General features: G+C 36.6%; 1 protein-coding gene across 11 annotated transcripts in view; it reads right to left on the bottom strand.

Moving 5' to 3' along the window:
• LOC117303636 (calcium-activated potassium channel subunit alpha-1-like) overlaps positions 1-25341 on the bottom strand; it is a 97207-nt gene that overhangs the window by 19421 nt on the left and 52445 nt on the right. For 7 of the 11 annotated variants that reach the window (XM_033787852.1, XM_033787858.1, XM_033787859.1 and 4 more), the window contains exons 10-17: positions 20157-20309; positions 19102-19257; positions 15765-15836; positions 8765-8874; positions 7386-7454; positions 7119-7205; positions 5385-5461; positions 2530-2616 (exon numbers count right to left, since the gene is read on the bottom strand). In XM_033787852.1, coding sequence (XP_033643743.1) covers positions 2530-2616; positions 5385-5461; positions 7119-7205; positions 7386-7454; positions 8765-8874; positions 15765-15836; positions 19102-19257; positions 20157-20309 — 811 coding nt within the window. Of the gene's footprint in view, positions 1-2529; positions 2617-5384; positions 5462-7118; positions 7206-7385; positions 7455-8764; positions 8875-12025; positions 12074-15764; positions 15837-19101; positions 19258-20156; positions 20310-25341 lie in introns of all 11 variants that reach the window. The other 4 variants (XM_033787857.1, XM_033787860.1, XM_033787854.1 and 1 more) reach the window with 3 other exon arrangements.

Below are 25341 nucleotides of genomic sequence, written 5' to 3'. Positions count from 1 at the left end.
TAAGGGTATAACGGTCGTTTACTCACAGGCAAGTACAGTTGAAACTGACTGTATGGTGTAACTTGATCGTATACGAGCTAAGTTCGGTCAAATGTAGTCATAGACAAAAATAATTATATCTAGATACTTTTTTTACATCAGTGAACATGAACATAATCACCATATTGTAAAGATATGAATGGGATGGTCAGTTGCCACTAATAATGGGTACTAAATCATCCAAGCTTATAATAGTTCTTCAAGGATTGTTGTCATACAGACGGTCTACAGACAGACGGCTTGCGAGCACAGTAATGAATTTAATAGATGTCAAATTTGCATCAGGGATAAAGATGATATTTTTTGTTCACAAATATACACCGATGTGTGTTAGCACTGTATACTCAGTATTCACCCGAGTTCTGTGAACAAAAATCACGGGCATATTACTCGGGTGGGATTCAAACCCACGACCTTTGCAATTCTAGAGCAGTTTCATACCAACTAGACCACAGAGATTGCCCGCTGGCTAGAGGCAGTTCGAATCCTATGAAGAGTAATGGAATTCTACAACTGCAGTGATGCGCTGTCGTGATTTTGAACTAGGGATCTAGAGCACTGATTGGATTAAGAGGTGTCATTTCTTCTTTGCCCAGTGTATATGTCTTTGTCTAAATTAACCCTTCAGAGAACATAGCGGCTGCAAGCTGCTTGAATCCATTGCGGCTAAAAGCAGCTTGTACCATTTCTACCTCCATGCTTGTACCAAAATGCCCGGAGCGGCCGCCGCCAAACGGCCCCAATACTTGACCAACTTTTGCTCAAACAAGAGAGTCAAACAAAAAGGTAAGGATCGTGTTGACATTTTCCATTGTTACCCACGTTAACACAGAATCTACATTTCTAAAACAAAACCATGTGTTTCTGATTCTCCTGACATTTTCTTGAAAATAACAGAGCAAAAAAAAAAAAAACCAAGATAAGCAATGTTGAAGAAATTTTATTTAATTTGAATTTGGTCAGAACATCTGCTAACACTATTGAATGTTTTGCTAACATTCGGCCGTCCATGCCAACCAGCGCGGTTTGTTTATCGACAACGGAAAGGTCTATGGAAACATGGCTGGGCTCCCAGTGCATGTATGATATACATTACAGAAAAACTTGACGTTGTGCGAAAGAAAATAAACATGAAGTTATAGGGGAAGGTAATTCAGTTAAAATAACTATCTCGAAATAGTATTCTATGCCAGTGCAAGAGTGTCTTAAATACTTGCACAACAAAAATAAAACTTGTGCTCAGAAGATGATTAAAAAAAGTGGTTTTACTGTACAAATAAAATAGTTTGTCTAAAATTATACCTGAGAAACACCCACAAACATCTCTATTGTGCTTACTAGAAAAATGAGTGTGCTAAATCAATAATAAAAATGAAAACAAAAATTAAGAACTTGATTTCTAATGAAAGTTGTGATATTTATTTGACATTGAGACTGAATTTTAAAACGAGAATGAAAGAATGAAATTACAATCTAATAACCATTACGCTAGAAGAAGACAAAGGTTTTTGTGCGGAACAAAATGATAAATCACTAAGATATTGTGGTCCTTCCACAATGCAGCTTGGTTCAAGCTTCCCTGAGTCACAGGAAAAACTCTTAAAGGCAGTGGACACTACTGGTAATTACTCCAAATAATTATCAGCAGAAAACCTCACTTGGTAACAAGTAATGGGGAGAGGTTGATAGTATAAAACATTGTGAGAAACGGCTCCCTCTGAAGTGACGTAGTTTTCGAGAAAGAGGTAGTTTTACATGGATTTGATTTCGTGACCTCAGATTTAAAATTTGAGGTCTCGAAATCAACCATCTAAACGCACACAACTTCGTGTGGCAAGTTTATTTTTCTTTCATTATTATCTCGCTACTTCGATGACCGATTGAGCTCAAATTTTCACATGTTTGTTATTTTATGCAAAATGGAAGTTGAGATACACCAACTGTGAAGGCTAGTCTTTGACAATTACCAATAGTATCCACTGCCTTTAATAATATAATATAGTAAATACCTGTGAAAATAGCGTTTTGGGGATATTGCCAAAAAATCCATAAATGGAATACAAAAATCTGAGAAACGTTTCAAGCAGAAACGCTTCTCAAATTGATAATCTTCTGAATCCCTTTCTCTAAAACCACATCCCTTAGGAAGGAATCATTTCTCAAAATGTTTTACAGCTGCAGTGCTTCTCGCCCAAAAAGTTGTTATGGTCATTGAATTTTTGGGAGTAACTACAAAAGATAAAATAAGGCTTACGTTTTGCATTCACAGTCAGCAGTGATGCTGAATTCTAGCTACATTCCTTAAAGTAAAAAGGAAATTCAAGTCCACATACAAAATATTTGTAATTTCTGAAAATAGTTTCACCCCGTCCGAACAAATTCCTTTGTCCTCTTCACAATGAAAGGTTATCAGAAGACACGGATACAGAAATTCATGCCAGATGTAATCATGCAAAATGAGACAGCAAGATAAAGTGAAAGGACAGAAACCTGAGAACTTAGGATGTTTGCGTTTCCGTGAACACGGCAACAATCGCCGAAGACCCCGTCGTTTGGCTCGCCGCCCTAAATAATCAGCTAAAGAAGGAAGAAGATAATGACTGACAAAACAGAAGAAAGAAAAACCACAGGAGACCCTTCACCGAGACAGCGGGGTAAATAATAAGATTGATGGTAAAAGTTGTAATTAAATGTCTAATTTACTTTATTATAGGATTCCAATCTACTTGTGTTATAAAGAAATACCTTGTTATAAAGAGGCTATTCTTATAAAGATCACTGTTATAATGAGGTTCAAGATTTGTTATAAAGAGGTTGAAACCTTGTTATAAAGAGCACTGTTATAAAGAGGTTGAACCCTTGCTATAAAGAACAAGTTATAAAGAGGTTCAACCCTTGTTATAAAGAGAGTCAACCCTTGTTATAAAGAGAGTCAACCCTTGTTATAAAGAGGTTCAACCCTTGTTACAAAGAGGTTCAGACCTGGTTATAAATAGCACTGTTATAAAGAGGTTCAACCCTTGTTACAAAGAGGTTCAAACCTTGTTATAATTAGCACTGTTATAAAGAGGTTCAACCCTCGTTATAAAGAGAGTCAACCCTTGTTATAAAGAGGTTCAACCCTCGTTATAAAGAACAAGTTATAAAGAGGCTCAACCCTTGTTATAAAGAGCACTGTTATAAAGAGGTTCAACCCTTGTTATAAAGAGGTTCAACCCTTGTTATAAAAAGAGGTTCAACCCTTGTTATAAAGAGGTTCAAACCTGGTTATAAAGAGCACTGTTATAAAGAGGTTCAACCCTTGTTATAAATAGCACTGTTACAAAGAGGTTCAACCCTTGTTATAAAGAGCACTGTCATAAAGAGGTTGAAACCTCGTTTTAAATAGCACTGTTATAAAGAGGTTCAACCCTTGTTATAAAGAGCACTGTTATAAAGAGGTTGAAACCTCGTTTTAAATAGCACTGTTATAAAGAGGTTCAACCCTTGTTATAAAGAGCACTGTTATAAAGAGGTTCAACCCTTGTTATAAAGAGGTTCAAACCTTGTTATAAAGAGCACTGTTATAAAGAGGTTCAACCCTTGTTATAAAGAGGTTCAACCCTTGTTATAAAGAGCACTGTTATAAAGAGGTTCAACCCTTGTTATAAAGAGGTTCAACCCTTGTTATAAAGAGCACTGTTACAAAGAGGTTCAACCCTTGTTATAAAGAGCACTGTTATAAAGAGGTTCAACCCTTGTTATAAAGAGCACTGTTATAAAGAGGTTGAAACCTCGTTTTAAATAGCACTGTTATAAAGAGGCTCTGCTTATAAAAAGAACATTCTGAAGTTCTGAATCTTGTTTCTACTTTGTGTTTCTTAGTTTTGTCGTCCTCTTTTAAGAACATCTCTGTATAAAGACGTTATTGTGCCAGTCCCAGCGATCTCGCTATAAAGAGAGGTGACTGTACTATTTAGAGATTTAACGTTATCTGCAAATGATGAGTAAGATTTCTACAATGATTGCAAAGGTCATCAAAATTAATCAATGTTATTGTTTAATCAAAATTTTTTAACCCTTGTTATCAATGAATTTGTCAACAAATTTGCCAATGAAATTACAATGATGATTTAGTAAAACATTTTATAGGAGAAAAAAGGCACTTTCATAGTTTTTGTGGTGTTGATTCAATGTTATGTATACCAGTTAAAGCTTTCCGTGGTGTGCACAAAGTAAGAACCCATTATGTTTACAACCATGTGAACTCATAGAGCTATATATATTGACTAGAGCGCTAACATCCCGTTATACACGCACTAAGGTTTTTAAGCCGTGTGGGCACATCCATGTTTATGTACAAACCAATACAAAAGCTTGAAATTTTGTACGGCAATTGTACGGCTATTTGCATGATAGTGCGTTTGTTCTTTTCTATGTGTCATCGAACCAAAAAATGCAGCAAATGTGAACGCACAATCTGCTGATGAGTGTATAAACTGCGAAGCGTCATGTGCATCATGTTTAAAAGGCGCGTATGCTTTTTTTAGTACATCAAACAAGTCAAACTTACGGTTTTCGTAGCGCGGACGTTTGCGAATGGGCAGTCGCGTACGTAAGCGCACACGTCGGTTGAAAAAAAAATCGTGGCAGTATGAGTTTCTTAAAATTAAAATCGTTCCGTAGTCACGCAACACATCAAACATGTCTGCACCCAGGGTGGCTTCAAAACGCAGAGCAAGTTAGCGCTCTAGTCAATATATATAGCTCTCTGTGTGAACTTCATCTCCTTTGAGTGAAATCTTGGTTCTGAGAAGAACCGGTTCTTATAAGTCAATGTAAGAAAAGGTTCTTACAAGTCAATGAGAGGGCAGAGATGGTTCTTTTGATTGATTTAACCAAGTAGCGCATAATTAATGTTGCACAAGCTGTATACTCCCAAGGGAGCTGAGATGGTTTAAGGAATGAAAAGGCCCAGTGACCAGGGGTAATAATGTTGGAAGGGCTTTCAGATGCCCTTCGGGTGTGAAAAGCGCTATATAAAAACTGGTTATTATTATTATTACTACATGTATTTGTAATGCTTTCTATTCTGTGAAAGCTCCCTGGACATTACTTGAATACATTATGTCAAACCAGAAACTCTTCACAGCTTTGTTGTTTCATGTATATTTTCGGTAAAATTAAGTACGAAAACTGGCCCGAGACACTTACCAACTAACATTGTCTTCATGCTTTTATTAACTTGTGTGGTAAAGGAAAGGGGAAGGCTGATAACCAATCACCAACAGGATTACCCCTTAAAAATGCTGAAGAAACTAAAGGATCAAATAAATGCATGAGAAAAAACAGAAGGAATTTATTACCATTATCACAGTCGCATTGTTTGATTTTCTCCACGGCGATGACGTCATCATGGCATGCTTTACAGTAGTAATACGCTCTAAAAAACAAAAACCAAAATTTAGATGATTTGATTTGAGACTGAGTTGACCAGTGTAGGAGGTTTTTCCCTCCTCTTGAAAACACCATTCGTTTCTATAGACCTTTATCATGCTGCCTCCATCTTGGTCATGCTCCTCGTATCAAATAACAATAATGAATGCTAATAAATAATGATTTTGCAAATAAGAACCAGACTATTCCTGCATCTGATCTCACATCATCCAAACTTTGTTGTGTCGAGGCCGAGCGGACAACCGCATTGAACTCGAGCTCTGGTGTTTCTGATCAGCAGAGTGTGAGGCTCGAGTCCCTTAGCCCAATTTACTTCTAAATCCCTTTCTCTAAAACCACATCCCTTAGGAGGGAATCGTTTCTCAAGATGTTTTACAGCTGCAGTGCTCCTTGCCAAGTAAGTTTTTTTATGGTCATTTAAAGGCAGTGGACACTATTGGTAATTACTCAAAATAATTATCGGCATAAAACCTCACTTGGTAACGAGTAATGGGGAGAGGTTGATAGTATAAAACATTTTGAGAAACGGCTCCCTCTGAAGTGACGTGTAGTTTTTGAGAAAGAAGTAATTTTCCACGAATTTGATTTGGAGACCTCAAGTTTCGAAATCAAGCATCTGAAAGCACACAACTTCGTGTGACAAGGGTGTTTTTTTTTTCCATAGTTATCTCGCAACTCCAATAACCAATCGAGCTCAAATTTTCACAGGTTTGTTATTTAATGCATATGTTGAGATACACCAAGTGAGAAGACTGGATTTTGACAATTACCAATAGTGTCCATTGTCTTTAACAAGCCACCACTATCTCAAGTTTCAAGACTCTTCTCAAAACAGATCTGTTCAATTCATGGTATATATAATTATTCTTTTGTTCCTCTGAGCACTTAGAGACTTTCTTTTGGAGGTGTTAGGCGCTATAAAAATGCAGTTGTTATTTGTATTATTATTATTATTAACTTTGGGGAGTAATTAGCAAAGATACACCATCTCTTTAAAGGCTTGTTGTTGTATGTCTTTGTGGTTTAAGGGTTTTCTGTATATTTTTTGTAATTTTAATATTTTAAAATCGCAAGCCGAAGTGAATTTCACTGCATATGCATGTGTGACAATAAAACAAAACAATTGAATTGAATCAGAGGTGTTTTCAGTAAGCATAATTTTGATGTGCTTAGCTTCTATTTTATGCTTAAGCAGCTCTATGAAAATGGCCCTGTTCTTCAAGCAGCATGTCCAGGTCATCTCCATTTACCCTGCTTTGTTCCTTCCCTTGCCCATAGCCCCGACTTTGATTGATATACAACAAATTTGTCTGTCCATTGCTCTTTTGTGGCGTACACTGTTTTCGCTCAATCCGTGCAGATGACTAGAGTCAAAACAAGGAGACCTCAATGGAAAAGTCATTCCATTGTCTGTCTCGTATAGACAGAGACATGATCGATCAATTGAATCTTGGAAATAAATCACGAGAGACCTTCAGAGTACGTGAAGGTTAGGAGATCGGTTTATTGCATTATTTTGAGATAATTACACAGGAAACTAACAGAAAAAATGGCAAGCAATTTGTAGTTTTATTTTGGAAACTGCACTGTCATCTCGATATTCGTTGTTATGCTTTATTTGCATATTCATGAGTAGAACTCACCTTTTGACTTCTTGAGCTGAAGCTGCAACAAAAAAGCCGAGTGTTCCTTCGTAGATCTTGATGTGTGGTCCAGGATTGATTGCAATTCTTAAAAGGAGGAGAGCAAATATTGGAAATTATAATTCCTTTTTTTTTTTTTTTTTTCTTTTTTTAATTAATTTTTTAATTAATTCTTTAATTATTGTTATTTATATTTTTAATCAAATAGTTTATTTAAAATTTATTACTATTATAACTATTATTTTATATATTTTATACATGACTCACATGCTCTCCACTGTGTCAATGTTGGACTCCACTGCAATCAGCAACAATTTCAGCTTCTGAAAACACACCCTGGAAATGCAATAATAAAAAAAACCGCTCCTTTAGACAGAGACCAAATTGTCACATATTTGTTATTCTATGCACATGTTGGGATACACCAAGTGATAACACTGGTCTTTGAAAGGTGTCCAACAGCCGATTTCGCAAAACGCTAAGATTAATTTTGAGTTAGGACGAGTAGGTAGTCTTAACTAAGGATTATTGTTAAGGTTTACATGTTACAGTGCAAGGCTGGGACTTGTGTTAAGTCCCAAGATTTATCCTAAAAATGAGGATGAGTTTGGTAAAATCCACGGCTGTGCCTTTAAAAAGGCACTGGAAACCTATGGTTATTGTCAAAGACCAGTCTTCTCACTTGGTGTTTCTCAACATATGCATAGAAATAACAAACCTGTGCAAATTTGTACTCAATTGGTCGTCGAATTTGCGAGAGAATAATAAAAACTTACTTGGTAACAAGCAATGGAGAGCTGTTGATATTATAAAACATTGTGAGTAACAGCTCCCTCAGAAGTAATGTAGTTTTCGAGAAAGAAGTAATTTTTGCACTAAAATATTTGAATTTGATTTCGAGACCTCAGAATTAGATTTTGAGGTCCCGAAATCAAGAATCTGAAAGCACACAACTTCGGTTGACAAGGGTGTTTTTTCTTCCATTTATATCTCGCAACTTCGACCACCAATTGAGTTCAAATTTTCATAGTTTTTTTTTATTTGTGTGCATATGTTGGGCCAAAGGTGTCCATTGTCTTTAATAATAATAATAATAAACAAGCATTTCTAAAGCACCCCACGAAGAACGGAGCGCTTTACAAAGAAGAGGAACAAAGAAAACAGTGAATCACAGAAACAAATGAGTTTTCAATTTCCGCTTGAAAACAGACAAAGTAGGCGCTTCACGAAAACTGATCGGAAGTTCATTCCAAAGACGAGCCGCAAGAGATGTGAAAGTCATGTCACCAGCTTTCTTGTACGATCTTTGGACAACAAGCCGTGTTCGATCAGTGGAGGTGCGCAGTCTTGGTCTGTGTTCAGCGGAACCAGTGTTCTGGAGTTGAGTCATGGCAGAAAGATAACTAGGGGCAAGGTTGTTGATAGCCTTGTAGACATACAGCATGAGTTTAAAAGCAAATCTTTGTCTGACAGGGAGCCAATGAAGTTCCCTTAGTAAGTCGATAGAGGGCACGTCCCGTCCACAAGCCATAACTAACCTCGCTGCTTTGTTCTGCAGGCATTGCAGACGAGTAAAATCGGCCTCGCGCGCCCCATTAAGAAGGGAGTTTGCATAGTCTTTAAAAGAAGGAAATATTTAGACTTACTGTGCTACTTCAGGGAATGACATTCCGGTGAAAGACTTGGAGAGATACTCAGTGTACATCTCATTCCCACAGCCTTGTAAATAATGCGTCTGCCACGAAACCTTCCGACCCTATTCATGTAAACATGGGGTAAGGGAAGGGGGAAAAAACAAAAAATTAGTTCAACTCTTAAAGGGTCTATGTAACTTTTGCAGGACAAAAAACACAATGTCCACAGATTTACACTAAACTTACACAATTTGAAGATAATGATAGTAGAAAGCTTCCCTGAAAATATTACGTGTTGAGGTGCTGTAGTTTTTTGGGAAATGAGTAAAACTATGTCATGAAAATGATTTTCGTCTCATGAGACGAAAATTATTTTAATCATTTACAAACAGATTTTCATTACATTTTTTTACTCAGTTCTCAAAAACTACAGCACCTCAGTAAGTAATATTTGAAGGGAAGCTTTCCACTATCATTATCTTCAAACCCTGTAAGTTTAATGTAAATCTATGGACATTTTGAAAAAGTACCCAACTCCTTTAAATTCAACAAATTCATTTAAAATACCATACGGTCATCCAAATTCATCAAGTTTATCAGAACTCGATCTAAAAAAACTCTTGAACTCAACAACTAAATTGCAATTTTAAATCAATTTAAAAAGTGAATAGGTTAATTTGATTAGATACAGCAAGCAATTCAAAGCAAGTTAACAAAGCCAAAAAGGTTTCAATTTAAAGTCAGACGGAGACTGAAATCGAAACATTTAATGAGCTTCAGCATCCAAATTAATTACAAATGCATTAGATTGAAGGACTATATATAAAGCTATTCCAAGTCACTGCCAGTAAAACTTGACAAATTCAAGTCTTTTCCATAAAACTGCTGAGTTGTTTTTCAATTAAACATGAATTCCGTTTTACATCCCTACCCAGGTTGTGTCAAAAGGCATTGATACGGCGTGGTGGCCATAAAAGCGAGGCTGCATTGTTACCGAGGAATATTTAAACCTCGTTTGAAGCTTTTTATGGTGTTAAGAATAAGAAGTAACTATAAATACTAAAAAAGTAAACTTGGGCGTACAGTATAATGTCTCTTTTGCGAGAGTGTGGGGTCTAAAAAGAGTCAACGTGGTCAAGACGTTTCCAAAAGTATAATCTGCTTGTCTTCAGGAGGAACAATTCAATTGCTGAAAAAGCGCCCATGGTTATTTCACATTCCAACAAAAGACAGAGTTCCTGTTCCCCCTTCTTGCGCCTTCGCCAATCCATAAATTGTTGCTGTCTACTAGTTCCGACTTTGATTAAGATTAAAAGCTCCCTTCTACTGTATCCCAAAGACGGGGGCTGCTTTTAAGTACATCTCCCACACGTACATGTAGAGTAAGACCATGCAACGAATCACATCAGGAATGTATTGTTTATGTCCAAAATTCACGCTAACAAAAATCTTTCAAAAAAATCCCACCAGGATCTCAAGTGTAAATTTATCTGCCGGGACTCCTGACGGGAATCCCGGTTCCTCCGAATGGCCTGAAGCGAGATCCCACTAAGAAACAAGAATTTTGCCAGAATTTCTCTATCCTGGCGGGATTCATGTCTCATTTTCTATCCCAAAATAGAACAGCAGTAGTTCATCATAAAATTTGCAATTATAGTCCTGGTTCTATTTTTGCCATTTATTAAATTTCAACGACAAATATCAGGGCAGATAAGGAACGAAAGGTATGAAACAATTAAGTGATATAAAATGATATGTTGTCTTTGTCTTTCAACCCAATGGTCAATTTAAATGAGAACAAAAAAGTTTAGTTAGCAACATTTTGTTAAAATTAATTTTGCTTATGAGAAATAACTATACGAAATCCAAGAAAGCTGCCAAAGAAAAAAAAAAACTATGTACAAGCAAATTCAGTTGTTATTTTGTTATTTGTTACTTTTACCTTTTTGTTAGAGCACCCAAATAAATGTCCACAAAAGTAGATTAAAAAAGCTGCGTGTATTTACACTTTCTCTTAATAATAAACTTTTTTAAAAACTCAAATGATCACACGACATGGAGGAAGTGATGACATGACAAGCAAACAAAATGTTACTCGTTAACGAGGGCAGGTTAAAATCATAACAAGGGGGGAATAATGAGGTCAAAGGTCACACACTGGGATCGTTCACGCTTCAAATATCATGGTATATTAATGAGATGATGCGTTGTAAACTCGACAGTGTACTGCTGCTATGTTTACAAAAAGTGTACGCTTTTGTTTGTTCTTGATTTTGACACAATGTTAATTTCTCGTTTATAGAATAATTCATGTCAAGGAAGAAGTACATGAGTACACCTCTCACGCCGGTTTGCCTAATGCGATAAAACCTGAAAATTTGAACACAGCGGTAAGAATAACAGTCAATCTCACGGTGAACAACAGGAAACGTTCATATCTGGGAGCGTGTTTCATGCATGCAAAGAGGAAATGGAATGGTTGGGTTCGGGGAACAGAATGTGAATGATTTCGACGACGTACTACAACACAGGGTTCATGCACTGTACAGAGAGATATGACCTGGTAACCTGTGTCTCAGAAAAAGACGATCAGGGAAACATTATTTTCTAGGAAGGCCAGGGTTTTGCTGTTTTCTTTGGTTATGTGCTGAAGTTTATTCCATATTCTTAATGTAGTACTTCATGTTTTATACTGCTTGTGCACTTTTTCAGTTCTGTTGAAAAATTGTTTAATCGAGTATTTAGTTCCTTTGTTCAGCGCTTTGGGGTTTATGTTTTACATGTAGATGAACATCAAGGCGCTATGTAAGTTCTAGCTATTATTGTTATTAATTATCAAAGAACTACATGTTGTTATTTTTATTTTTATTTTATTTTATTTATTTTTTTTCTATTTTTTTTCTTCTCTTTTTCTGATGTCCGCTCAGGTTAATAAACAAGCAAGCAGTCCTTGAATAAACTTCACGAATCTTTTCTGTAAGGTATCTGTACTCTAGTCATGCATAGTTTAGTGATCGTTTGGTGATTAATGACAGTGAAAGGCCTCAATGAGTCTAAAGTAGCAGTGATATATAGTGCAGTATTCCATAGCAAACTAGGTGTTATTTTGTTTTACTAGTGTGACACAACATGGAGCTATAAAAAGTAGCTCCATTGACACAACAAGAAGTGAAATGGGGGGAGTACGCTTTCCATCAAGTTTTTGGTTCACACTGCTGCGACTGACTTTGTTGACATTATCAGCCGAGGTCAAAGGTCATTATAACACACTACCTGAAAGGCAGCTGAAGCTCCAACTGCGTGATAACCTTCACTTTCGTTCTGAGGTCAGGGGTCGGGGTTCAAAAGGTCAGAGACCAAGGTTTATAGAGTCAAGAGAGAGACAGGGGATGCGGAGGAAGAAAGTTGGGTGAGGGGCAAAACAAAGAAAACAATTAGAGAAAAGATGGGGTTGAAAGCAATGAGAATTATCCAACTTGAAAATTACAAAAAAAAAACAATTTTAAATCATGCCAAGAAATGTTTCAGAAGGAAATCAAGAGGCAAAAGAACATCAATATAAGCAGTTTAAACTTGCTAATATTAAGATTAAGGCAAAGTTGTTTTCAAATAACATTTTAAGGAAACAGTTAAAACAAACAATGTGTGACAAGTTCAAAAGATGAATCAAATAATAGCAAACACAAATAAAGTTTACGCAGCATTACACCTTGAAAAGGGAACATATACCGTTTTTTTTTTTTAGGGTAGATATATACGTAAACCTGTCCTGTGAAATTTTTATTTCAAAGGGTGGTCAAGTGTTTTGAGATACCAGCGAAAACCTGGAGTGGTTATCTCCACGAAGGAATAATGAATCGTAATTGGATTAGAAAATCTGATAACCATTTCTGACAGAAACATTTCTCAAAAACATTTCTCAAAGTCAATTTTGTTTTTGATAATATCCAAAGCTTTTTTTTTACTTCCAACCATGAAGTTTTCATTGCCGTGAGTTTTAGGAATGACTACTAAAGGTATACATTTCATTTTATTAATTCAATTAAATGTTTGATTACCTACACATGGATGTGTGTTAGGACTCGGGAAAATACTGAGTACACATTGTTATCACACATCGATGTATATGGGTAAAAAAAAAAAAGAAAAAAAAATAATAATAATAATATTCTTTATCCCGATGCAAATTTAACATCTCAAATTACATGTACAAAAAGGGTCAAATACAAAAATGTAATGTAAAAGGTTCTCCGATAATGCAAGAAGAATATAACCAAATTTACTCAGAAATTTAGCACTTCAATAAACTGTCCAAGTAGTACATGTATAACAAACAAACAAAATTGTGAAAACAAAGAGTGGTGGACACAATGTAGGCAAACCAGTTCAAAACAAATTACACGATTGGTTATAAAATCAAACAAATCAATTTGTCAGTTAGTTATTTAAAAGGCCAAAAGCGTGCATAATGCCACTTGTAGTCTCCAAGATTTTTCCTCTTCAGAATCAGGATTGTTTTTAATTTGGGTTTTGTTCCCCATTGTCAATAACATCTTTTGGACATCCCCCCCCAAAAAAAATCCTTCAATTATAAAAAATAATGAAATTAGGGTGACTAGTCTTTTATTCAAGCCACTATGAAATGAGTGCACTAGATAAAGAGAGTGGACCTACATGTACATTGTACATCTATCAACCTCAAATTCTAACTGGACGTATGCCAAGCATTTGGTTGACTAGTCTTTGATTCAAGCCGCATTGACCATCACACAAATAAGTTATTGTATTGCATATTTTTTTTTTTTTTTTTAGTGCAAGTCGCCAGACACACTAGGCCACTTTAAGGTGTGGGCTACAATTATTTTTTTCCAGTAGGCCGTTGCCAACTACTCCTAGGGCTGAAACAGGGTTACCCCCCTTTAAAGCCATTGGACCCTTTCGGTTCAGAAAAAAAAAAAAAAAGTTCACGGATTTACAAATAACTTACAGGGTTTACAGAAGGCAATGGTGAAAGACTTCTCTTGAAATATAATTCCATGAAATGCTTTACTTTTTGAGAAAACAGCAAAACAATATAAATTCTCGTTAACGAGAATTACGGATTTATTTGAAACACATGTCATGACACGACGAAACGCGCGGAAACAAGAATGGGTTTTTCCGTTGTTTTCTCCCGACTCCGATGACCGATTGAGCCTAAATTTTCACAGATTTGTTATTTGATATAGAAGTTGTGGTACACAAAGTGTGGGCCTTGGACAACACTGTTTACCGAAAGGGTCCAATGGCTTTAAAGTCCATGCGGATGTAGGCTTGGGTATCATCAATCAAAAGGGATCCACAAAAGAGTGGACCTTTTGGGCAAAAAGTTCTCTGTTCACACCCCTTCTCAGTTCTCCCTTCCCCTCTTATTCCCAAATATTTGACATCTAGAACACAACTCAAATCCGTAATTATACTTCAGATTCTTTGTTTTTCTTGTGTCTAATCCAACAACTGCCTTCTTCAAAGACGGCTATTTCTATACTTCCCAATGAAAATAAGTCATGGCCAAATTGCTTTAAAAAAAACACTTAAGATCCTGTCCAGTATATTTGTAATTCCATTAACACACCTTGACAATGGTGATTAAATGACTGCGACAACTTTTGTTTGTCGACTATCTCTAAATTGAAAACCTTGAGGATGGCCTACAGACACGCCATTATCTTGAGTTAGTTGAAAGGAATCAACTAAGGACATCAACTTAATTCGTCTTCCTTTCTCATAAGTGAATATCAAGGGTGTCTCTATGCATTATGAGGAAATGTGCCCTATTTTTGTTGCTATTTTCCTTTTCTTTTTGTCCCCATTTTTCTTGTACCCAACGTTTTTATTTTGTTTTTCCTTCAAATTTTCTTACCCAATTATTTTTCTTCAAATGTAACGGATCTGGAGTTTCATGAGTGGTCATGCCTATTTACATTTTGCAAAAGACACTTCCGCTGGAAAAAATCTTAAAGCCATTGGACACTTTCGGTAAACAGTATTGTCCAAAGGCCCACACTTTGTGTATCACAACTCATATATAAAATAACAAACCTGTGAAAATTTAGCCTCAATCGGTCATCGGAGTCGGGAGAAAATAACGAGAAAACCCACCTTTGTTTCCGCACGTTTCGCCGTGTCATGACATGTGTTTAAAATAATCCGATAATTTTTTTAATGTTTTCTCAAAGAGTAAAGCATTTAATGGAATAATATTTCAAGAGAAGACTTTTACCATTACCTTCTGTAAACCCTGTAAGTTATTTGTAAATCTGTGATTTTTTTGTTGTTGTCTGTTCCGAAAGTGTATAATGGCTTTAAGCTTATACAGGAAACTTTTGAAGGGGCACCAGGGCCAAGACCAGGGGCAACAGAGGCCAGTGCCCCCATTGCCTCTGCGTAGTTCCAAACCTGATGTGATTTTACAGAACCACCTTAACATTCAAAATGATCAATGCTAGTGTGCTTTAGTGAAAAGTCTTGGAGTATTGCTGGGTGAAAATCAAACAAAACTTGAAATTGAAAAAATAAAATAATAATGTGGTTAACAATTCAATGAGAGTGACTGTTGTCAGCAGGGTACTGATTTTATTTTGTAGACAATGAATGTCTTCAGATTTGTTAAAAAAAGGGACTTTTTCAAGTAGAAAGTACCTTTTTCAGGGTCATTGCCAATTACCAAACTACTACCCTACCTTTTAGAATCAAGAGTTGCACAGGTTTGATGAAACCTTCATGATTGTCAGTAACATGATTTCTATATGGTCGAGTCTGACAATGATTTCCTTGAGGTTCATCAACAAAATTTTGTTTTACTGAGTCAAAGTTCAAATTGTGGTAATCGTACCCACTAACGTATTCACTGACTCATAGAATAATGAAAAATTAAACGTGTTAGATATTCGTAGCATGACGGCTGGAACTCAAAAATGCAAAATAAATGCAGCATGCTTCAACGAGCTCGTATAATCACCACAATACATACTACATCATCACAATCACAAGCAATGTCTTCCGACAGGTCAGTACTACTAAAGGAACGAACAGCTCGCTTAATCTGTGAAGAAAACCAACATTTAAAAACCAGACACACACACCATGCATGATATTCGGTAATTATCTTTTCAGTAAATGGTGTTTTTGAGAGGGACCAGCGGTTGACAAGTCAAGTTTACCATCAGTATACTCTGATCGTCCTCCTGAAGACACTTTGAGGTGTCAACCACTGGTTCTTTGCAGAATCAACCATACTCAAAAGAGTTGCATGGTGAAACTCAAAAGAGATATACATGGTGAAACTCAAAAGAGATTTACTTGGTGAAACTGCAAACCTCACAGGAGTTTTTTTTATAAAGTACAACTTGTACTTGTACAACTTGTACTACAAGGGCTGACCGAGTACACCTGGTATAGGCTCTTATAGACTTTTCAAGCCTCATTAATACCAAATTGGTTTGATTTCTTCTGATTAGGGCAGCAAAATCGGCACCAAGACTAAAGTAGGAAGAATATCATGCATGTATTAAAAACATACACCACAAGAATAGCAGACTTTAAGACTTCACCATCAAATTACGGGTGTGCTTCACGGACGTGAAGAGCTATCTTGAAGCCAAAAAGACACTGGACATGTTAGGTAATTGTCAAAGACCAGTCTTCTCACTTGGTGTATCTCAACATATGCATAAAATAACAAACTTGTGAAAATTTGAACTCAATTGGTCGTCGAAGTTGCGAGATAATAATGGAAGAAAAAACACACTTGTCACACTAAGTTGTTTGCTTTCAGATGCTTGATTTTGGGACCTCAAAATCTAAATCTGAGGTCTCAAAATCAAATTTGTGGAAAATTACTTCTTTTTTGGAAACTATGTTACTTCAGAGGGAGCCGTTTCTCACAATTGTTGTTACCAAGTAAATACTTTTATGCTTACAATTATTTTGAGTAATTACCAATAGTGTCGAGTGCCTTTAAGGTTTCACCATCATATTGTGGGTGTGTTTCCAAACGTGAAGAGCTATCTTCATGCCATCAATATTCTGAAAGAGTAGCTTGCCAGCCACACAGGCGTTTCTTTTATTCCTCTCGGGCAAGCATTCACACTGACTCAATCTAAATTTAGACCATAAGTTTGATTATCAAATTACTCCAGATTCATAATTTATGATCTTACAACTTTCCGAATTCACTTCTTCTTGTGAACCGTTAGAATTTCTATCTCTGCCGAGGTAGAAAACATAATTTGATTTATTTTGTCATTACTATCCCTAATAGTCGAGGCTCCTTTGAATCTGCGAAACTACTTTATTCCATGATCAAATCTTGCGAGTCTGACCCAGAACCCCACAAACAGACAGAACAATCAGCCGACATTACAGGCAGAAATGTTTTTAAAATGTTTTCATGCCACAGTAAATAAAGAGAAAAGGAGTTGCAAGAGAAGAAAATATATATTCCATACATTGAATGTTATTACAGAAAACACAATTATTGTGACCGTAAAACTAAAAATTAATTAGCCTTTTTGAGATGGTGAACACCATAATAAGAGCTCCGGTGTAAACAGAGAGATTTAAAGGGTCTACGTAACTTTTGTAGGACAAAAAACACAATGTCCACAGATTTACACTAAACTTACACAGTTTGAAGATAATGATAGTAGAAAGCTTCCCTGAAAATACTACGTGCTGAGGTGCTGTAGTTTATGGGAAATGAGTAAAACAATGTCATGAAACTAATTTTCGTCCCATGAGACGAAAACAATTTTAATCATTTACAAACGTATTTTCATGACATTGTTTTACTAATTTCTCAAAAACTACAGCACCTCAGTAAGTAAGATTTGAAGGGAAGCTTTCCACTATCATTATCTTCAAACCCTGTAAGTTTAATGTAAATCTATGGACATTTTGAAAAAGTACCCAAATCCTTTAACAATGCAATTAGAATGTGTCCACCATACCTCAAAATGGCTTATTTGCCTCTGCTCCACCCAAAATTAATTTAACGTTTTTAACCAGACAATTTCCCTTGGGGTTTATTACTTGATTTATTAAAATTAAATTATTAGGCTCAGTTGTGGGACCATTTTAATGTGCCAAGAAAGAGACAAAATAGCAATGGAAATAATAATAATAATAATCTAACTGATTGATTAAAAACTCCTCACCAGCAATTGTTTAATTTACCAATATTTAGCTGCTAAGTACGTATTTAGTGTTTATAGGCCTGAGTTGACTCCATCATCCCCTGCTATAGCAGAGAGCAAGTTCGAGTGGGCACATTTAGACCAGCTACTGACCAGCAACTACTGACTACTGACCAGCAATGTACATGCGCAGTGACGCACTCACTCGAACGCACTCACTAGAACGCACTCACTTTGAAAGTCTAGTCAACATCCGCCTTTTCGCTATACTGTCACTGGTTCCTCTCTGTGCTTTACACATGTTAGAATGGAACATGCTGTTGGGACCAGTGAAAAAACCATGGGTTTGAGGCTGGTTCCAAATGGTCGACCACAGTAGTCAACCAATGGTCGCCCAGACTGGGTTCGAGTCTAAATGGTCAACCTTTTGTTAACCATGGTGCACACTCAAACTTGCTCAGAGTTTGCCCTCAACTTTTCCACCTGTATAAGCCAGTCTGCCGTTTAATGTCAAGTCATCCGATCATAAAGCCCAGTGTTTAGTAATACCATTAAGCATTGACCAGCCTGCGTTTAAATTGGTTGATTGATTCATCGATTGAAAAGTTACCTCCGTATCATCGGAGTCATTTCTGACTCCGGAATCAAACCCTTGATACCCGGCCGTAATACTACGAGTTAACCGACAGTATAAACTATACAAGCCATGTTGACACATGACATCTGTGTCTATGCCAAGATTGTAAAGTCTGCCGTCACGGCGTGTAGCGCTGCCGGATTGACTCGTACGATCTTTGGCTCTGGATCTAACGAGCTGGGAATAACACAAGTCATCAAATCAGAGATGCCGTTTTATTAACTTAATTGATGACCTTCCGGAAAATGACTGGCACAATCGAGATAACAATGGAGGAAAGATAACATTTTCTACGTTTTATTTTAATTTGGCAAAATGAAATTGCTTTGAATTGACTCAAGTGAGGCTAAGTCTGGTCACGAAAAATCACTTACTGGCTAGCCTACCCAAGTAGTTTAAACTTGACAAATACACTAAAATATATGATAACTTGGCAAACTGCACTTCACTATTACAATGAACACACATCAAAACACTTCAATATTCAAGACCACAGCACTACAGCACACAACAAAAGCGACTGGTTTCTTTCTTACCTCACTATTCGACCTCATAGCAAACAGGTTGGCCATTATAGTCGAGAATCCAGGTGCCAGACATGCCTGAGCAATAAATCCAAGCTTTAACTCAGCAATGCAGATGACATCGTCCCCGTCACGCCAATTCCAGCTGGGGATGTTCAGCAGATGAGCCTGGGATGGAGGTTGAGTAAATGTTTAAATAATTCACCAGTTGAACAATAACTCTACAATTAGTAGAGACAGTTGATTTGTTGGTGTGTTCGTTGTGTGTTGTTGTTGTTGTTGTTGTTGTTGTTGTTGTTTTTTGTGTTCTGCCCCTATGTTCTTGGCTGTGGCTGCTAAATGCGCCGTAGCACCTTGCAAACCCTTATAAGGTACTACATAATTTGGTCTAAGAAATCATCACTTCAATAACTTATCTTTCAGTTTAAAGCCATTGGACACTTTCGGTAAACAGTATTGTCCAAAGGCCCACACTTCGTGTATCACAACTTATATATAAAATAACAAACCTGTGAAAATTTAGGCTCAATCGGTCATCGGAGTCGGGAGAAAATAACGGGAACCCACCCTTGTTTTCGCACGTTTCGCCGCGTAATGACATGTAGTTACTATAAATCCGTAATTCTCGATGTCGAGAATTGATAATTGTTTTAATGTTTTCTCAAAAACTAAAGCATCTCGTGGAATAATATTTCAAGAGAAGTCTTTTACCATTACCTTCTGTAAACCCTCTTAGTTATTTGTAAATCTGTGAACTTTTTTTTTTTTTCAGTTCCGAAAGTGTGTAATGGCTTTAAATGTATAAACTAAGCACCTTGAGTACCTTGTTGGTTGATACGTGTTCTAAATAAAACTACAATATCGATATTTATATTCTTTTGATTCTCTGTTGGAATGGAAACCAATGTGGCAGAACAGCTTTGTAGAGGTGCTGGTCACCTGTTCCTCTCCGCCACTCAATTGTTTCAATTGCTATTTGTTTATGCCAGTGTTAAGACTAATAAAACTAACAACTCTTAAACTAAATGTCTTGAATTGAAATGAAATTCTTTGTGTGTTGCTCTCACCTTGTTGTGGTAGTTCATCAGTTGGACGATAACCCTACACTTTGAGTGATAGTTCTTAACAGAGATGACTCTCATGATGTTCCCAGCATCTTCAGCATCAGGATCCAAGCAGTATTTATCGCACAGTACCAGACAGGCATCGGCCTCCTTCAGCTGTCAATCAAATCAGTCAAAATCAAAAATCAGTCAAAATCAAAATCAGTCAAAATCAAAATCAGTCAAAATCAAAATCAGTCAAAATCAAAATCAAAATCAGTCAAAATCAAAATCAGTCAAAATCAAAATCTGTCAAAATCAGTCAAAATTAAAATCAGACAAATCTAGATCAGTCAAAATTTAAAATCACATGTCTTTCAACTCTCCATAGTAATTTTTCAATTCATTTTATTTAATTCTTTTATTTTTTGTTTCTCTCAATGATTTGTACTTGCTAAGCTTGCATAAAATCTGAACAACTTACTAAAAAACAGCTCGTTTATTAAATAAATTTCAATATTAAACAACCACCATAAAGATAAAATTGTGACCAAGGCTACACAGCCAGGTCAAAACAGATGTATAGAAAATGTCAATAACTGATTGAATTCATCGCTTAACATGTTTTCCTCTACAAATAAATTAAGGATAAAAGGTATTGTGTCAATCAACCTCCACTGTCTGTGATAAAAGAAATTAAAAAAACGTTTCGTCGGTCGAAATGTACACAGAAGATGATGATCTCGCTCCAGAATCAACCAGACTCACTCTAAATTCTTACTCTAATAATTTTTTTTTTAAACATTTAATAAAATCAACAAGAATCACTTGAAATTGTTACTTAAATAAATTAGACGAACATATTTAATTAAATCAAGAATAGTTACTTTAAATTCTTATCTTTATAAATTGGTGGAAACAATAATGGGCTGACGTTTCTACCCTAGCAGAGACTGAGAAAGACTCTGTCTGCGAGGGTCAACAAACCGTCAGGCCATTAACTATTGTTTACATTTATGCCTTTTTGGTTGGTATTAAGCAGTTTGCAACAGCTAATTCTATTTTCTAACATAGTTCCAAACATCCATTAAGGTACAATATAAATTTGTTCACCCCCCCCCCCCCCCCAAAAAAAAAAAAAAATCATCAAAAGATTGGCAGGCCTAAAAATGTTGTTTGTGAAGAAATTGTTATCGTTCGAAAAATGCTGATAAACATTGAGTAATTTAACCCCAGGAGAATCTCAATTGCCGCACGGTAGCTTTTCGATTTAATGCAATGCTGCTCCCTAGTTGAGAGTACCAGTCAATACCGGTGCCCCTCCAGACAGTAAGAATCATTAATCATATTGATTACGATTCATGCAGTAAAATGCATCGTTAAGAAAGGACCCACTTCATAAACGACAGCTCTGATTCCAATAAGTCACGCATCGTCGACGACAAGGGTGAGGCTCGTCGAAGACGGGATTCAGGCGTTCAAAATTCCTCGTTGTTGAAGGAAATCTGAACTCCCTGGGCTTTTCCGCTTCACTGACTCTGACTCTCCTCTTGTACTATTTGTTGGATGACATCTAGTCATCCGTCCCGCGGCAAACTGTTTTTACATTTAAACTGTAATCTTTTTTTGTTGCAGGCGATTTTGTTCGCGGTGAAGCATAGTCCCACGGGGGGGAAAAACCTTTCATTAACTGGAGATTTTCTCATCAAGGTTTTCCGAGGGGACTGCCTTCATGAGGTTCATTGCTGAACTCTTGATTTGTGAATTCTAGAAGTCGTGAACTAATTGAACTTTCGTAAAAACAAAGTACATGTACGCCTCAACCGGCCTCAATTGAAAAACTCAAGATTTCCCAACATAAAACGGATCAATTTTCTCAAGGAACCTGACTACGAGGAAAGGTATGCGACTCTAGTAATTACTGGCAATCAAAACTTACTTCCTTAGAAGTACAGCAGCGCTCGATAGTATAAAGCATTTTAAGACTCATTTCACAAACATGTAATGTGGTTATAGACAAATACATATCAGTTTTTTACCGCCCAAAAGTTGAATCTCAGAAGTTTCAATCAAATACGTTTTTCAGATTGTGTATTCAAATATTTACAGATTCTACTTCCTGCAGGGACAATCAAAACCACTCGATATGTTTGACACATCTCAAAAACATCTTGAAATTAATGTTCACATTTATATAGGATTAAAACAATCGTACAGTTCCCCCCCAAAAAGGTATACTCTCCCTTCTTTAAATGACTCTTAAACCCAAGAGAAGAAAAAAGTACCTTCATAAACCAACAAAATATGTTGATTCAATTTCCTTTCAAGTTTGACTTAAATATATATTTAAAAAAGAAACATATAAAAAATTGGCTCCTCACTTTTGACCGAATCCTGTATGACACTCCTGAGTTTCTGATATTGAAATATAGCCTATGATAAAGCCAATCCATTTTTTCCTTCTTTTTTCGGAAGCTTACGTTCTCAAAGACATTCCATAACTCGATTACAACCGCGGGTACGGAATGCAGCATCTCCTATCCAATAAACACAACAAAAGCTCCACACAAATAAAATATTCCTTTACAGTATTATTGAATTTCTTGTTGTATTATGAGAACCACATAATTTAATTTTGCACAACAACTGACAATGAAGCCGACTACAGCAATACTACTCTACAGAATGTTGTACTCTTAATTTGACTAAGGTGTATGTCCACTTTTGACACGGGGAAGCTGATGTCAGCAATATTTGATTTGAATCATGTCCTGTTTGGGGGGTCATAACAATGCTAGTGTCTTTAAGGTATTGTACCTTTGTTTTTTGGTCACCGAAATACATGTACAATCAAACTAGAGCCTGTGAAGTTTCCGTTTGTCAAAAGGTGGTAGAGTTTTTCGAGATATCGCCAACAATTTGGGGGCCTATTTCACAAAGAGCCAAGATTGGTAATAGCTGCAAATCGATTGCAGTTGCTTAGTAAAGTGTGAAGTCAAAGTAAAAATCACTCTGGTGATACTGACAACTTGTCTTACGATGGATTTTATTGCTTTGTGAAATCCAGCCCTGTAGTGATGTGTCTAGGCATGAAGAGTATAATCCGTTATTGGAAAACACAACCTGAGAAACATTTTAAGCAGAAACATTCCATCAGATTCAAACAATTTTTGAATTTCTTTTTTCTGAAATAACATTCCTTTGAAATGGGAAGTTGTCAACTTTTATAAGCTACAGCTGAAGCGCTAGTTCTTACCAAGCAACCTTTTTTACGGCCATTAACTTTTGCAGAACCTATTGAAAGGATTTGGGGTTAAACAAAGAAGAATTTACTAAAGCTAGATATGAACCAAGGAATTCGGAACTAACGTGCCTGCCGGTCTACCAACTGAGCTAACTAGCCCTACATAGACCGTATCGAATATGACGTTACCATTCAAATACCTGCCCTACAACATGACATCTGCGAGTGTGTGCGTGTAGGTGTGCGTTCATGTGCCATATAAATCTAACCAGGAACGCTGTGCGCGCTTCATTGATGTACGCATTTTGGTTTAGACGTGCATACGACCTGCCCTACAAATTGGCCACTTTCATAGCAACAAAGGGGGTTATTCAATACACTGTATCTCCTGTGGGACGTCTCTATTTTGACAATATCTTTGTTCAGGGGTGCCAGTCGGAAGCCATTAGCTGCCTTTATAGTCAAGGATCACACCCAAGTTTATGATACAACCTGGGAAGCGGCAGCCAGGGAGGGAATCAACTTAAGGGGATGCATTTCTTATTTACTCAGTCAGTTTCCCTTGTGGTGTATTATGGAACTACCCAAAAAAAAATCCTGAAGATAAATTCTGCTTTGTTAATTCCACCAATGCAGTGCAATGCCTCTCACCCTTTCTTTCACAACGTCATTTTTGGTTCAAACAGTCATCGAACCACAGCTGGTCCGAACGTGTGCACGTACCTCGAGCTATTCCATATTAAAAAGTGCATTGAATATTTACACTATACATTATTCAAATAACAACCTGGGGACGTATTACCCCCCCCCCCTCCCCTGGTAAAAGTATTGAGCATGTTAAAACTGCAGCCATATGTCTCAACTTTACTTGTTCAATGGGTAAATTGATCTAACTCACATATGATCTGTGGTATCATTGTAGACTAAATAGAATTAGCTGTTGCTAAACGCTTACCAACCAAAAGGACCTATGGTAAAAATGCACAAAATACTTGATGGCCTGAAATTTTGAACCTAGCAGAGTCTTTCTCGAAGGCTAAATCTTTATATAAATTATTATTGTTATTTTTTATTACTGTCACTATTATTATATACATTTCTGGTAAAGAATGAAACCAAAATTGCCTCATACATAAGTGAGCTTAATCACTGTAGCTCTCAAGCCTCGAGTGCTTGCTAATGTGAACCCAAAACACTAGGATTAAGCCCAGCTGCTCTTCAACAATAAGTGTGATGGGTTCTTTTATGTGAGTAGGATTTGAAGATTTGCGTGGTGGAAATCATTATAGAAAGGTTTGCGGTAACACCATGGATTGTAATGACTATCTCTAATGAGTTGGGGTGGTTCTGAAAAGAACCGTTGGTTTCAGCTCTTTTATGTGTCTTATCAGTCCAAGCATACTGAAGGACAAAGAAATTTACATCGTAAAGTATCTTGCTGAAGGACACAAGCTTCACGGCCGTGACCTGAACCGACACTCTGCTTATCAGAAACACCGAGGCCAAATTTCATAGAGCTGCTAAGCACAACAATTTGCTTAGCATCAAATGTCTTCCTTGATAAAAACAGGATTACCAACCAAATTTCCACTGGATTTTTAAGGATAAGCAAACAACAGCTAAATACAAGTAAACAAGCATTATGCCACAAATGGAAAATTTGGTTGGTAAGGCCTGTTTTTATCAAGGAAGAAATTTCATGCCAAGTAAACTTTTGTGCTTAGCAGCTCTATGAAATTGGGCCCAGAGCTCCAGTTTTGTGCTGTTATTCTGCTACCCCACAACACGCCACTAAAATGAACATATGGACAGTGTGTTGGCTTCCACATCCACTGACCTTCCAACTGTTTAAATTGACAATGATATCAATAATTTTCAGACAGTGAAATAAAACAAAATTCCCAAACTCACTTTCCAGGGCTTGAATTTGGAGGGAAAAATCCACGAGACACCAGGGCCCAATTT

The sequence above is a fragment of the Asterias rubens genome, chromosome 20, assembly GCF_902459465.1.
Source record: "Asterias rubens chromosome 20, eAstRub1.3, whole genome shotgun sequence".
Classification (NCBI taxonomy): Eukaryota; Metazoa; Echinodermata; class Asteroidea; order Forcipulatida; family Asteriidae; genus Asterias; species Asterias rubens.
This window is presented reverse-complemented; position numbering and strand designations above follow the sequence as displayed.